This window comes from Orbicella franksi, chromosome 11 (assembly GCF_964199315.1).
Source record: "Orbicella franksi chromosome 11, jaOrbFran1.1, whole genome shotgun sequence".
Lineage (NCBI taxonomy): Eukaryota > Metazoa > Cnidaria > Anthozoa > Scleractinia > Merulinidae > Orbicella > Orbicella franksi.
This window is the reverse complement of record NC_138155.1, coordinates 3,422,728-3,439,473: the sequence shown is the minus strand read 5'-3', so window position 1 is coordinate 3,439,473 and position 16,746 is coordinate 3,422,728. Positions and strand designations below refer to the sequence as shown.

Genomic DNA, 16,746 nt, shown 5'->3' with positions numbered 1-16,746 from the left:
TGCTGAAACGTTCAAATAAACAGTTCTACGAAAGCATTAACAATTTATTTACTCTGGATTAAAGCGGACGTACCACGAATCCTTGCCGCCGGCGCGGCAAAACAAGCTTTGCCGTGCAGCAAATCAACCAATCATTATACAGCATTTGGTGCACGCCCCCTGACGCACCTCCGACACACCTCCAAAAATAGTAATCGCGCATATATTAAAAATACAAAACGCTGGAATCATTGATCACGGACTGAATAAAATGGCGTGCTTAAAGGAATTGTGCGATGGCCTTCCAATCGATCCTCTTCCTTCACCGCGAAATCGTGACAATTCCGTGCCACATGCACCTGTCAGAACAGTGAATCTTTCTGCGGATGAGCGAAGGGTATGAAATCTTCTTTGATACTTTGAGAAAATTCCTTGAGAGTAGCGGACAGCGCCTAAACGAAACTTAGCTTGATTGTTGTCTTTCAACAACAAATTCGCGCCACTTTCTTGTTTTCGTTGTCTACGAGTTCTAGCCTTATCTTTAATAACCGCAAATAATTCCAATCGATTTTTCTTTACTTATTTTGCATGGAAGCTTACGAAAGTAGCTCTCAAATTCTTACTTAAAAAAAAAGGTAGCATGATGTACATGTAACAGGGATAAATGTGCATTTTTTCACGACATGGCCTAAACAAGTTAAGCTTAATTGTATTAATTACTAAAAAATAAGCATTAGATAAAATAAAACGCATAGATTTTAACTCAGCTTATTATAAATTAATTTGTAATTTTTCTTTTCACGCACGATTTGCTTGAAGTCACGGGATACAAATAAACTCTGGCAAAAATTAGGGTAAACATGTGATGTATCTGAGGTTTAAATTCAACCCATCATTTTGTTTTTCTTGTCCAGCATTTTCCAAAGTGTGTCACGAGAAACAAGCAAGACTGAGCTGTGCTGGGGTTCAACTTTCTCGCACGTGTTTTTTCGACTGCACGCTGTTTGTGTCATACAAAACATCACTTACGACCTTTATCCTGAAACATCACCTGTGACTGTGATAGAAAATAAAAATTCCTACAGCATTTTTTGGTCATGCATATATGACAATCTTAGGAACGTTTTAGGATGGTTTAATATGCTAATATTTAGATAGACATGCCATAAGCTTGTGGTAAGTGGCGAAGCTCTACCATCTCACTTAAGCCCTTCTTTTCTTTCTCACGGAGGCCCAACAACAGAGTTCATGTCTCAGAGTTTTGTAGTTCTAATTGTTTTAGCAGCTTAATTTACTAAGCAAATGGCATCAGGAGGGTTCTAATTATCATTGAATGTCCTAAATTTTTACTTAGTACTTATGTGTAAAACAATGAAAAAAATATTATTATAAGTTACTATCTTAAACTGTTTACAATATTTGTGTTTTAGTTAGCATTGCAGAATGCCCTGAGATATTTTCCATCCACTTGTCATCATACACTTGCTCCAGAGTTTGCCCAAGAATTAAGGGAGTATGGCCACATCTACATGTATCGCTTCAGACCAGACATTGAAATGCGGTAAGTTTAATATTACTTAATGCCACTATCCCGCTATTCAAACTAAGTGTAGAATTTTAATGCAACCAGGTGAAAGGTGACCCAACAAAGTACGCAAACAACAATATGGCATAATTGAGGGGGACACAGCCCTGTGGGAGATTTGATGTAACTCCATGATAGGTGCACAAACTAAAAGCATCGCTTATTCCTCCACTAATGTGGGAATAGAACAAGAGTATTGGCAGAGCCTTTCTTATATCCCCAGCACAGCACAGGCTGGATCAGACAAGATAAAGGCCAGGATATGAGATGGCAAGATACAAACAATGCAAAAGCTTGGGGGAAGTTACCACACAGACTTAACTGAACCACAAGGAGTGACCCCAGTTTATTGACAAATAACAGATAAAAGCCCCTCTCCAAGGGAGGGAAGGGTGTGCTAACTGCTAGAATAAGGGAATGTTCACTTGTGAATTGAGCATTCAGCATTGACATTACTATTGTTGTCCTACTGGATTACATGATGAACGAAAACAGTCTAGCCCTCAAGGGGTGTCATGTTCCATTAACTGCATTTTACCAACCGGTAAAAGCGTTATTAAATTGAATATCATGTGACAAAGCACCAAGAATTAAGTAGGAATGGATGTAATGACGGAAATTCTCATAAACTTCGTACATTGGTGATCTACTTAGTTTCACAACGAGGATTTGACCTGTTAATCAGTTATAGCTTATTGATCTTGGGCTTTTAGTTCTTCATTCAGAATGCTACATGCATGTATAATTTAAAACCTTTTTTATCCCAGTGCTTATCCTATTGACGAGTATCCAGCTAGAACTAGACAAGCTGCCGCTATTATGCTGATGATAATGAATAATCTGGATCCACGAGTAGCTCAAGTAAGCCAATCAGTGATATTTATTTAATAATTATTAATAATAATTGATATGTGCTGATTTGTTGATAGTTTTAGGGAGTAATCATGAGAAGCTCAACTAAGTTAACCATTAAGTTATAATTGTTATTAATGATAGTTTATTTTCTTTATTTACTAATATGATTGATGATGATAATTTATTTTCATTTATGATGCTTAGGGTCTATCTGCCACTCTGTTAAATAGGAGAATAATATAAATATTTACTTCTACAATTAATGTAGTTTCCTCATGAACTTGTCACATATGGAGGGAATGGGCAGGTGTTTTCTAACTGGGCTCAGGTAAGCTGATTGCAAATTCTTCTTGAAAATATTTTAATTTATTTTAATTAATATATAACTTGTAAATCAGAGAATTGATAAGTTTCTATTTATAAACTTGCACTACTATCATGTCTAAAACTGCATTTAGTTTGCAGTCGTACCTGCTGCATGATGCCCTCAGTAAATGACTGATTATTTCTGACTAATCGTTTGCCAAACCTGGGAGAGAAGCTGAGGATATTAGTAATGTTAGGAAGCTGCAAATTAATGGTTCTGCTAAGTGCAAATACTTATGACTTTTTTTAATTTCATTCGTTTAGTTATTTCTATTTTATTAATCATTTACAATACCATGATATCTTTACAAATAACAAAACTACACTGCCACTTTACCAGACTACTTACAACACACAAATAATTAATTTATTTTTAATATATTTATTTAATAATTATTACTGTTGTGTCAATATTTTGTCATTTATTTAGTTTTGGATTGTGATGCAATATTTATCAGAAATGACAGAAGACCAGACTCTTGTAATGTGCTCAGGTCACCCACAGGGACTGTTTCCCAGCAGCCCATCTGCTCCAAGGGCAGTAATTACTAATGGCATGGTAAGACTAAAAATATTATTAATATATAAATTATATTAATTATATGTGAAATGAATTTTACAGCAGAGGTGAGTCAAATTAAAGTCACCAACTGAAAATGGCAGATGATGTATTTGAGCAAGACCCATTTACTTGAACAGAGCTGTTCTAGATACCTAGATAAGGGGATTTGTGTTGCTAACAATTTCTTGGTAACACATACTCGTTCCTTTCAAACCTTAATTTTTAGGGGCTTTACTTTGACAACTGCTTAAAAAGTTACGTGCAAAATGGCAATAATCATGTGTCTTTACCTCTACACAAGTCATGTAACATGTGACAAGCTAACATCGTACTATGGGGGTGGGGGGAGGGGAAGGAAGGGGTTGCTATTAGCAGCCAATTTTAATTACTCCTTCTCACATGCTTATAAAGCTGGAGCTGGATGCTGGCCTAGTGGCCTGGTTCACTACTGATGGAATACCAATTGTCAGAGTTTTCATATTGTAAAGTACCATTATTTGTTATCGCATCTGGAGGGTCCTGACAACATCTAGCTGCTCCTAGCTGCTCAAAGTGTTTCCAGAATCACTAAATGTTCTCAATTTTTCTTTTACGAATCTAACATTACTCTTTGTTTGTTTGTTTGATTTTCCAGGTTATTCCAAACTACTCATCAAAAGATCAGTATGACAAAATGTTTGCCTTAGGTGTGACTATGTACGGTCAAATGACAGCGGGGAGTTACTGTTATATAGGACCTCAAGGGATAGTTCATGGAACCACAGTAAGTCCTGTAGTTCTGACAATGCCAGCAAATTTAAAACATTTCTATTACTACCTGCCCCATCAATTTATATTAGTACCAGTGTCTACATCTTAGATTTATTTTCGTAATTTAATTTGAATCTCTCCCAAGCCCACCTCCAACAAAGGAAGAAGTTAACATATCAGCGGAACTGTGTGTTTTTTTGTTTTCGTTTTTGTTTTTTGACGCCCTTGTAACATTGTGGAATTAATATAATTACAATGTATATAAATTAAGATCTCATTCATTTCCCAAACGCTCATTTCTTAGGCCTCTTAGAGGCTTGTGCGGTTATAAGAAGGCCATCCAAGGAATATTTACACAATTAATGCCACAAAATGCATCACCTAATGGATAACTGTAAGATAGAACCTTCATCATACAACTTTCCTTTTGTTCACAGATTGTTGTTTTAAATGCTGCAAGAAGGCACTTAGGAGTGAATGATCTGAGAGGAAAGGTACCTTACTGTGCATCTGATTTTTTTTGTCTTTTGTTTTTCTTTTTTCAAAGTCTTGAAACTAACCTACATGGCTGGTGAAATATTCACATGTGCATTTCTGCTATTTCTGCACTCTCATTATAAGGTACTCCTGCACACTGCTATAACAAGGCACCTGTGCCTGTATTCCCACCAGATACACAGGCTGACTTACATGTAAATTTAATGTGCAATCGAAGGCAAATAAAAAAGTATTCACTAGGGAATATTAGTCTGTCTATTTGTTTGACTCTATTAAAAGACTAAAATTTGCAAAACAATATTATTAATTTGGTTATTTGTTTGCTTTGGTATTTTGTTTACGCTCACAACACACAATATTGTGTTTGTAGGTTTTTGTTACAGCAGGCCTGGGTGGAATGAGTGGTGCACAAGCAAAAGCTGCTGTCATTGCTGGTTGTATTGGTGTAGTGGCTGAGGTATGGTTGCTCTGTCTTTTCATCCATTTGTTCTGAGTCATTCATGACCTCTGTTTATCCCTTCATTCAGGTGTAACATTTTTATTCTTCCAGTCATTTGGGGAGCAGGGATAGCACAGTGGTAAGAACACTCGCCCTCCACCAATGTGGCCTGGGTTTGATTCCGGCCCGGTGCCATATGTTGATTGAGTTTATTGTTGGTTCTCGCCTTGCTTTGAAGATTTTTCTCTGGGTTCTCCAGTTTTCCTCCCTTCACAAAAACCAACATTTCCAAATTCAAATTCAACCAGGATAGAGGACCTGCATGAAAACCAGCTAAGGCTGGTGTGGCTTCCTCTCTAAACATTGCAATTTATTTATTTTATTTTGTTTCATTCATTTGTTATTTTGCTAATTTCTTTTTCCTTTGTCCTCCCTCCCTTCTTCCTTCTTTTGTCCATCCATTCAACCCGTTGTTTCTTTCTTCTAAACTACTTCCAAAGTCAAATATAATTTACTTTGATCTGAAGGTGTCTCAGCAGTGTATTTGTTTTAAATGTCTCTATTCTCAGTGGCTTTTTAGGCTGTGAGTACATATTCAAATTTCTTTGACTTTCAGGTTGATGAGGCTGCTTTGAAAAAAAGACATGCACAAGGGTATGACTAAAGCTTCCTTTATGCATGTTCTTTTGGTTTGTGGTCTTTCCTAAACCATTCTGAAATTAACTGCTACCGTGTGTTGCTTTTCTTCACAGATGGTTAATGGAATATACATCTGATGTGGACATCTGTGTGGAACTTATCAAGTACTGTACATAATGATCTTAAAAATCATCAATAAATCCATATTTTCCTTGCATAATTTGCACTTAATTTTTTCCTTTTTTTGTCGCAATTGAACAGTGCATTCAAAGCCATTTATGCAGTATAACTTAGATTCATTTGTGTGATATCTCACAGCTTTACTGATGTGTATTATTATTTTCATAATTATCTTTTTGCATGCATGCAGTGCGGACCTATGGTGCTGAGAATGACAGTACTGTTTTTCTTTTACAGGAAAGCTCGGAAGTTGAAAAAACCACACAGCTTGGGGTACCACGGCAATGTCGTAGACTTATGGTAAGATTTCTTAGTCCTTCTGTGTTCACATCTCATTGATTTCCTATTTGAGACTGATTCGGATGTGACTTGTTGTCGCTTTTGAAGGGAGCTCTTAGTGCAAGAGTATGAGAGTACCGGTGAAGTTCTTGCGGAGCTGGGCTCTGATCAAACCTCACTGCATAATCCGTTTAATGGAGGATATTATCCTGTTCAGGTTGGTGTCAATAAAGTGCAAACATGACGGCAATATAGTGCCAAGTGGCGCCAATATGGTGGGATGGCTTTTCTATGAAAGTTCTGTCGTTATCTTGTGAATGCCTGGGATTCCAGCCTTTGACTGATTTTATTTCTTCAATTATTTCTTCACTTATTATTTAGGTAAAGTTTGATGAAGCAAATGAAATTATGAAACATGACCCTGAAAGATTTAAAGCCTTGGTGCAAGAAAGGTGAAAATAGTTAATTTATCTTCCTTATTATGGAAACACTCTTGTTAAATTATTACGTACAGCATAATTAATTTTGACGATGAAAGTGTTATAATTAATGTTACTGTATAAATTATGACTAATAGAGCCATTTTCACTCAAATATCGCATTGTGTTGCTTCACTGCGCTACACGATTGGCTTATAAATCTTGCGCCACTTTCACAACCAATCAGAAAACCCAAACCAATCGTGACTCATTGGGTCACGTTTTCCCGTGCTTTGCGTCAGTTCCTTGTATTTACTTTGAGTTTTGATTGGTTTACTGTACACTGTCTGTGTGCTTTGTGATTGGCTACTGACACTGACAGTGATTACATCGGTTTTGGTTTTACGTCACTCAGTTGAAAACCATTCTCTTCTAAAATGACACTTACATGTACTAGTAATATTGGATTTTGTAAATTGTGTTTCAGCTTGCGTCGCCAAGTCGCCGCTATTAATAAGCTCACCGCTCGTGGAATGTTCTTCTGGGATTATGGAAATGCATTTCTTTTGGAGGCCAGCCGTGCAGGTGAAGATTCAAATTCCGTCAGAGTTTTAATCAATCTGAAAATATTTTATGCCTTTTCTCTCAAACCCATCAGAAAGCTACCCACAAGCTGCCAGGCGTACTTTGTGTTTACTGGGCAATAAACAAAACAACAAGTTTTGGACTAATGTGGCTTAATTGAGCACAGGTTCATAGCCTTATTTTTTATCTATCAAATTTCAATTCCAAAGTATTGATAGATTATGTGGCCCAGTAAAGGTGAGGAAACCACAAACGCCAAAATGGCCAATCAGAATCACCCAATAAAATCTTGAAATGAATGAGGACTGGGTTAAATTATCCCAAATTGTGGCCGACGTTTTGCGCGCTGAAATTACTTTTTTGACGCCTTAGCCATTTTCTCTAACAAGCAAATGACACCACAGCTATCCGTGCATTGTCTTGTTGGTTGGTTGTTGCTAGGTGACGAAGTACTAACCAATCAGAGACACTACACGGTTGTTTATAGTGTTGCGTCATCAGTTTGGAATTTAGTGGCGCGAATCGCAGATCGACGCCTCCGAGCAAGCGAGGAAATGACTGTGTGTGACATCAGAGGTCTTATTTCATCAAGCTTATCGCATCATATACAGAACAGATTGTCATTTTTAAGAAGAAAGTAGACCTAAGCCAGTTTTATTTTAATTTTTAGGAGCTGATGTTTGTAAAGAGGGGGCTCCGCTCGGCATTTTTCGTTATCCGTCCTACGTGCAAGACATCATGGGGTATGTGTTTATGTGCCATTATCTGGTCTGATTGTTATAAATGCTTGTAGAATCATTGGTTTGTGAACAAATATGTCATTGTTATTCTTTTTTTAGTGATATATTTTCCCTGGGATTTGGACCATTTCGGTGAGTAAAGCTTACCTTGTTTCTACAACCGTAGACCATACAGTATTGTGTGTTTTTTAAAAGGAAACGGGGCCGGTGCTGAAAAGTGTCACGACGGAAAAAGTACAATAAGACGGCTCTGCTCTGACGTAATGAGTATTTGATTTTAATTGAAAATGACGCAAAATGGCCACAATGACATGGCCAGTTTTCTATGCTTCTATTTGGGTTGAACTTTAACCAGGTAAGCTAGCTACCTGATAGAGTGGTTTTTCACTAGAGCACCTAAAGGTAATTGGTTTTGCAGCACTACGCTACACGTGATTGGTTCACTGTATTGTCTACGTCCTTTGTGATTGGCTGTAGTGATTACTTCGGTTTTCTTTTTATGACACTCAATTGAAAATATTTTTGAATCCATGATCTCGTCTATACCAGTGCATTGCTCTACCAACTGAGCTGTCTGGCCAGCTACTAGCTGATCAGTTTTTGAGTCTGTGATATAGAGCGGTTTTCAATTGAGTGTCGTAAAACCAGAACCAAACCAATTACTTACCAATTAGACTACTCAACCAATCTCAAACCGAAGTAAAACCAAAACCAAAACCAAAGTAATTGTCTAATTACTTTCGACACTCAATTGAAAACCGCTCTATCCGAGGACGTTTTAGACAAGCGTGATTGAAATCAATCGACAATGTATGAAAAACATCACATATTTACACTGCATGAGAAAGATAAATTGCCGGAGTGCTGTGCAAATTGAGTCAGAAATTTAACCAGCGTGTGTTCAGACTGAGGTTCTCATAACATTTTGGACCATTTGTTCTATTTTTAAGGTGGGTGTGTACTTCTGGTCTCGCTGCTGATCTGGCAACAACAGACAAGATTGCCAAGAAAGTCTTTGAGGAAATAATGGCAGAAGGATGTAAGTATGCTTGACTTACACATTCTAAACTGTTAAGAGCTTGTTTGTATGCGGTAAATTGCACATGCTTGTGAAGTAGCTACTAGATATAGGTACATCAGGGGGAATTGCCTCAAATCTGCAACAGAATTTAGATTACTTTGACAAGAAATTGTTTAACTTAGTTCTCTGTGTTGAAAGGCAGAGTGAAGAAGGAGCAACAGCACCTTGTTTATACCCGTATAAATCCTTATAATAGCACCATGATTGTAGTCATGATTGCTTGCTAAATTCACGTTTCCGACGATTGCTTTTTGTTCTACACTGAGAAGTGGTCCATATTTATTTTACACAGATAAATTTATTACTCAATTCAAAACAACAGAAAAAAATGATAGGTCACCATACTCGTTTGCGAGAAAATGACGATTTACCTCTATGGCGAGGTCCAGCTGTAAAGAAAAAGCCGCCATTTTTTAATGCGCGCGCTAATCACGCGTGAAATTATGCGCAGTAGGGATGCGCAATGCAATACTGGGGAATAACCTTAATTAACATGGATTTTTACTATCTTATTTTCCGTTTACTCGGCCTTCTTTTTTGCTTCGATTTAAAAGATTTACCACAAACAAAGTTTTCAAACACCTTGAAGTTCGTTAAAAATTCTCCGTTGTATCGTAGTCTCAACTTTCTTCTTAGATTTGGAAACTTGATAAAGCACAGTATTTCTTGTTCCATATATCGAATCCTCTGCTATTTCAAAACGAAACACTTTTTCGTTGGATTTGTTCACTAGTTTTCAGCGATTAACTATGGGCTGTCTTACGAAAATGTGAAACGCTGAAACATATTTCGAGAGCTTGGCATTAATTTTGTTTGCTTTGTTTGTAGTGCCAGCCGAGGTGAAAGCTCAATACGAAGACAACCTGAAATGGATCGAGGAGGCGCAGCAGCATCAACTGGTATAATGTCTGCCTCCTCCACAGCCTTTTTTTTTTTTCTTTCTAAGCGCAAAGACTGGAATTCGGCATGAAAACGCGAGCGGGAGCTGGTAGTTAGTTAGTTTTTTTTTTTGTACTATCGCGCGGGCGAGTGGCGACGAGGCAGGTACTACGTTTCCTTGCACAACTACTGAGCGCTTTTTTGAGGAAACGTTTTTTGATGAGCACACAACGGAAATATCTCGTGGCGGGTCACCGCATCACTTATTCAAATCTTTGAAACGCGTTGCGTTGTTGGAAAAGACCCTTTGCCGCAGTGCCGCTTTTAACCAGGTTTATAAATGTCTTTTAGTAACGCTACATGAATGTTAACACTGGGCACGCGCTGGGGTAGGGGGGTAACCCTGCGATAGGCAAGCATCCCATTCAGGGGGGAGAAGGAATTCTCCTATTTGCTTTTAAGCATTAAAGTGCTACGGAAATCGGAGTGATACGCTAGCTGTATGGACCACTTGACTAAAACGTGCTCTCAGCTAGTTTACCTTTGATTAACTAATAAGAGGTCTTTGTGTTCTCTAATTCTGGCTAATTACGATGAAAAAAGTTAGTCTTACTCGTCTGATCACAGACCGCTTTGGACTCCACACAGTCCTCTTTTTCCATTACTTATTTACCAGAACCATCGTTATTTCGAGGGAAACACACATCAGCGCATCTTGTGTTTTCATTTGCAGGTAGTGGGTTCTCAGGCGCGGATTTTGTACTCAGACCAACGGGGAAGGGTCGCTTTGGCACAGGCGTTCAATAAAGGCATAAGTGAAGGGCGATTGCAGGTAATAGAAGTTTTCTCACAGAAGTACACAGTAGGACAAATTTTATACATTGCACTCGGGTGCATCAACTATTGTCTTATTAATGCACGTCCAAAAAAGTCATCATGCGAGTGTTACGGTTACCCCGCTAATACAGTGGAACCCAGTTAATCCGGTCACCAAAGGGCTGCAAAAATTTGGTCGTATTAACGGGTTGGCCTTATTAAAGGGGCTCTTTAAATAAGAAAGTGACTGACTGAGCTTTTGTTCGGGCAAGGATAAAGTGACAGTGACCGTATTAACGGGGTGGTCGCAAGGCGGGGTTCTACTGTGCTACCAAATTTTTGTGGCCGGTTGGTGACTGGATTAACGGGGTTCCTCCGCACTGCAGTATGCAGTACTCTTTACAATTATCGCCATTATTTCGGCATTGCAAAAGGCAATAAAACAAAAATAATAATAATTTGGTGGCATTTTTGCATTCCCAATGTTTATTTTAAGCTGGCCGGGCAAGCTCCCGTAGACGGCCGTCTTTTTCTCACAACTCTAGTGGCCGGCCGCTCACGAGAACAATTCTCGTAATCGGCCAGCTCCAGTTACGGACAGCTTTACTCCGTCCCGAAGGTGTCCGCTTATGAGACCTTCCACTGTACTTTCGGCACTCAAGTAAAGACCGCTCTACCAGAACGAAATCTGCGAAAAGATTTGTTTCCAATAGAAAGCATTGTTTTTCTCTGTTCCGTTTTCCTACACATTACGACGACATTGCTAAGCTATACTCCTGTCCACTATATTTTTTTTAGGGTTGTGTTGTTATAAGTCGAGACCATCATGATGTTAGTGGCACAGACAGGTAAATACTTGTATGGTCTGTACTCTTCAATATTTTGTTCATATTTTTTTCAACTTTGTTACGTTCAACAGGCTTGCCAAACACGCGTGCAACATGTTGTGCACAGCAATGTTGCAATCTGTTGTGTTGAAATGGCATTGTGTGCGTTCACGGCGCGGCCTGAATAAACTTAATATTAACTTCATTCAGTTCAAACATGATACTTGTTGGTAAGTCTTGTTTGTTTGTTTGTTTGTTTGTTTCTTAGCCCATTCCGAGAGACTTCGAACATTTATGACGGGTCTAGCTTCTGTGCAGGTTCGTAACTGTTCGATCGACTGTTGCTTGCGCAATTTGAGGGACCATATATTCTCGGCTGTATTATAGGAAATATCAGATCGGCATCTAACCGCATGATTTTAATTGATTATGGTTTGTTTGGTTTTCTTTTGCTCTATTCAGACATGGCTGTTCAAAATGCTATCGGCGATTCATTCCGTGGAGCTACTTGGGTTGCACTACATAACGGCGGTGGTGTGGGATGGTTAGTTATGATAAGTTGTTTGATTAAAGCCTACGGTAAACTATTTGGTCTTTTAAGTTAATGCAACACTTTCCAAATTTCAACTCAATTCGGAAACAGTCGACGAATAGCTACTCCGTAGAGGTTCCACTGATAATTCCCATTTATTTTTAGTTGTAGCTTGCGAATAGCCGCCGCCCACTCTGTACAAATGCTTTTAAAAGACTATGCATAAAACCCTTGTAAGAGACCATGCAAATGAAAGCTACTGAGTAGTACTTTCCTGTTGTACTGTTTATCATGCTGTACAAGGTAGCTCTAACTTTTTAGTCTGTGGATGAAACCCCAGTGTGACTAGTGTGTGACGATTCAAATGAAAGCTACTGAGCAGTACTTTCATGTGGTACTGTTTATTATGCTGTACAAGGTGGCTCTAACTTTTAAGTCTGTGGATGAAACCCTAGTGTGTGACCATTCAAATGAAAGCTAATGAGCAGTACTTTCATGTGGTGCTGTTTATTATGCTGTATAAGGTGGCTCTAACTTTTAAGTCTGTGGATGAAACCCTAGTGTGTGACCATTTAAATGAAAGCTACTGAGCAGTACTTTCCTGTGGTACTGTTTATCATGCTGTACAAGGTGCTTCTAACTTTTTAGTCTGTGGATGAAACCCTAGTGTGTGACCATTTAAATGAAAGCTACTGAGTAGTACTTTCATGTGGTACTGTTTATTATGCTGTACAAGGTGGCTCTAACTTTTAAGTCTGTGTATGCAACTCTAGTGTGTGACCATTCAAACGAAAGCTAATGAGCAGTACTTTCATGTGGTACTGTTTATTATGCTGTACAAGGTGGTTCTTACTTTTAAGTCTGTGGATGAAACTCTAGTCTGTGACCATTCAAATAAAGACTATCGAGCAGTACTTTCATTTAAAGCTGTTTTTGAGCTGCACAAGGTTGCTCTAAGTTCAGTAAGTCTGTGTGCGAAGCTCTTTACTACATTATATCGTTATTATATTATTAACCATTACTGTTATTATTTTCAGGGGTGAAGTTGTCAATGGAGGCTTTGGCCTTGTTTTAGACGGATCTCAAGTAAGTGTGTCGTTCTAGAACAAACCCCAATTATGATTGTCGAAAGAAAATTATTTCCCTTTACTTTGAGTTTTCTCGATTTTACTAATGGCTTTAACGGTTAACTAATCAGAGGGAACGTGCTTTTCTCCAACCAATCAGGAACACTTCTGACATCACGTACCTTACGCGCGTTTTTTTTTTTTTTTTTTTTTTTTCGCGCTTTGCATCAGGCGCATGTTATTCTGTCGAGTGCTGATTGGCTCATTTCTTTGCTAAAATTGGCCCATTTTCATTGCTATGGTAAAGACGTTTATCAAAATAAATAAATAAATAAATAAAAGATATTGGGCGAGGAAGACTACATTATGCATGTGGTTCCGATGGCCTTGTTAACAAGGAGCTGCTAGATACAATTTTTTGGTGTTTTTAGATTTTCCAAACATTTTACTCAATTTAAATTAAGTTGTTGTTGTGTTCAGTATGTTCACTCGATGGTTGTAAGACTGGCAGTTGTTGCCGGGGCACTTTGCGCTCGTCTGGCTCACACTGTGTGCACTTGTTTTTAAAACTTTTAAAAAATTTTCTTTATTGTCACCTCCCTGGAATAATAATGGTATACTTCATGTAGTACTCTATAAATATAGATTTGGCGTGATAGATTATGAATTAGTATCTCTTTGTTTGCACGGCAGGAAGCCAATGATAGGGCTCGTGTGATGCTGTCCTGGGATGTCAACAACGGAGTAAGAAATCACACTAATGATACATGGAGTCGTGCTAAATACCTTTGCCGTAGAAATACAATTTGACGCGTGGGGCACTGGGTTATTGTTTTTCTCTCAGGAAAGGGCTTTCTCATAAAAGCAGTGAGCGTAAAAGTTAATATCGTTCTCAGATCTCTTGTTGACGAAGCCGCCCACAAGAGATCTGAGAAAGAGATTACGTAAAAGCAGCCATATCGTAGATCCCTGCCGAATAATTTCTCTGAGCAGTTAATTTAAAACTTTAGAGGAAAAGGTATTACAAATAGAGCGCTTTTTGGAAGGAGAGAATTTAGGTTTCATTGCTTTTAAAACTGCTCAAAAATGAAAGTTTATCTAAAATTTACAGTTTCTTTGTTTTCTCTCTTTTAGCAGGACATCGAGTTTCCGAAAATGGATTGACTTCGTTTCGTGATATTTTGCGAAAACGGGAAAAAATAGTGCCACCTAATCGCGACAAGCTGCCACCCTTCCCCCTTCCCCAAAAGAAATGCTGTAGTAAGATTATATTTAACAATAGGGAGTTTACGAAACTACGACGGCAACGGCAACGGCAACGGCAACGGCAACGGGAACTTCACTGAACAAAAGAATTAATGAGCAGAACAATGGCTGTGCACGTGCGTTATAATTCTTGGTACATTTCTTTGCCGTCCTTTGCAAGACAACAACGTGACATGACCAAATTTTGCGTTGACTGGAGAACGTGAACCACGACGGCTAATATTTTAAATTTTTATTTCAAATTTATCGCTGTGTTCCGGATTTATTTTTGCGATAGTTTTGACAGTGATAAACAAAGTAAATGACTTCAGAGTATCGCGAGATTCGTAGGTAAAATATAAATCCATTTTTTAATCGACGTTGTCCTCGGCGTCGCCGTCGTGGTTTCGTAAACTCCTTAATTATTCCACGAGCGCGCGTTGGATATGAGATGGTAAATAGCTATTATCATCTCGTATCCAATAAGCGCGAGTGGAATAATTTTTTTATTAGAAACGCCACCAAAATGTAGAAAACTAAAATAAAAAAAGGATAAAAAGGTTCCAAAAGTTGCGTGTACGCTTACCATCTTTGTAGAGCATGGAATAATGGCTCATATGCCATGATGGCTAAGCAAATGAAAACTCTTGAATTGCATTATCCAATGATCCAGTTTTTAATATTGTGGTGTGCCACTCAAGTATTTGACCAAGTTTTGTCATATTTTACAAACCGGTCTCTCTATTTTTATTTTCTCAGGTTGCGCGTCGCTGTTGGTCAGGCAATCTTCATGCAAAGCGTGCCATCTGCACAGCCATGGAACAAAATCCCTTACTGAAGGTGACAATCCCGTCACATGTTGAGGACGTAACCCTGCTAGACAACGTTCTAAAGCCATAATGAAGATTGCGTTAGTGTTTTTAGGAAGGAAGAAATATTCTTCAATCAAACCCAGGCTTGACTACGGCATCCTCTTGTGAACAAGAAGGGAAATCATAGGAAAACGTTCTGAATTGTTTTATTTATTAAAAACTTCAAAGCTCTAAAACTTCAAAGCTCTATTACAACTATACTTATACATACACTTCAAGCTGGTAAGAAAAATCTGTTTGCAGAACCTTTACATTCATGAAAAGATAACAAGGTGGCTTTAAACCTCTGGGACGTTAGTAAAAATGTCTATTTTATCTATCAGAAAGAAAGAAAAATGCCAAAAAAAAAAAAAAAAAAAAAAAAAAAAAATAATAATAATAATAATAATAATAATAATAATAATAATAATAATAATAATAATAATAATAATAATAATAATAAAATAAGTAAAGTTTTTGCCGGGTAGTTCTTAAGTTGTTAGGCTCTGATGTCGCTTTGCCGTGGCCACAAAGTTTTGGAATCTCACTTAGCTTTATGGAGGAAGTTTTAATTCAAAGTCATCCGCAAAATGCGGTTTTCGGCTAACTATTTTTAGAAAAGCAAAGTAAGTGGATGACACCCTTTTGTGTGTGAACTCTCGCTTTAAAGTTCTTTAACATGTAGTATCGTTCTCAGACTTTACAAGATGGCTACAATTCTTTTTTAAGTCTGATGGTGAAACCTTAGTGTGAGAACATTAAAATAACATCGAGCAGTATATCATCGTGTGGTATTGTGAATTATTTCGTGCTCTATGGATTGATTATCTAAAAGATTCCATGTTATACCGTGCGTCTGCTAATGAAATCACAGATGACGTCAAAGTACAGTGTGGTAACAAACTAAACAAACTGCAAAGCCGTGAACGAAAATCCTGCTTGATTGAACGTTGAATCTCACAGGAGATCTGATCAGCCAACCTTGAAAAGTAAAACGAGAAGTCAAAGACTACACTCTCTTTTAAAAGAGAACCTCTTTTATAAGAACGTTGAGACTGAGACTAACCAAAATTTTAAGAACGTATTGAGAACATTCCTTAGGCCGAGAGTCGATTAAGAACTTTTTCTTATTTTGCTAATCTGTATATGTATTAAATGGCAAGCATAAAATAAAGGTAACAAAAAATGGAAAATTAACCCAAATACTCGATGGCATGTTTTGTATAACGTTAACAATGGTTTTCTCATTGCATGACCCACATCATGATTTGTAATAATCAGCAGTTCTTATTTATAACTGTTCCAAAATAACTTCCACACCATCAAAGTCATAAGGTAATACAAAGTCCTAAACATTATCAAGGTAGTTGACCTTGTATACCATGTAAATTTAAGAACCTCTTAAGAACCTTTTCAGCCTCAAATGGCAAAAAAAAAAAATGTAAGAACGTTCAGCCTCAGCTCCAAAATTAGACGTCAGTCTTATATAAAAAGAGAGTGTACTGCAAGGCTAACACAACGCTGTATATTTAAAACAATATTTCGGCTGGCCAGACCAGCCTTCTTCAGGTT

The 16,746-nt window shown here is 37.8% G+C and overlaps 1 protein-coding gene across 1 annotated transcript; it reads left to right on the top strand.

Moving 5' to 3' along the window:
* Window positions 1-244: 244 nt before the first annotated feature.
* LOC145502573 (urocanate hydratase-like) lies at window positions 245-16,532 on the top strand. Its single transcript, XM_081481899.1, has 25 exons — window positions 245-376; window positions 1,410-1,540; window positions 2,332-2,425; window positions 2,688-2,747; window positions 3,216-3,344; window positions 3,982-4,110; window positions 4,535-4,591; window positions 4,966-5,052; window positions 5,651-5,688; window positions 5,787-5,837; window positions 6,091-6,153; window positions 6,241-6,349; window positions 6,514-6,584; window positions 7,039-7,136; window positions 7,807-7,879; window positions 7,976-8,008; window positions 8,827-8,915; window positions 9,786-9,856; window positions 10,570-10,668; window positions 11,451-11,500; window positions 11,748-11,797; window positions 11,942-12,023; window positions 13,049-13,097; window positions 13,772-13,822; window positions 15,083-16,532. The coding sequence occupies exons 1-25, from the start codon at window positions 251-253 to the stop codon at window positions 15,221-15,223; spliced, it is 2,031 nt and encodes a 676-aa protein (XP_081338025.1). The 5' UTR covers window positions 245-250; the 3' UTR covers window positions 15,224-16,532.
* Window positions 16,533-16,746: the final 214 nt, after the last annotated feature.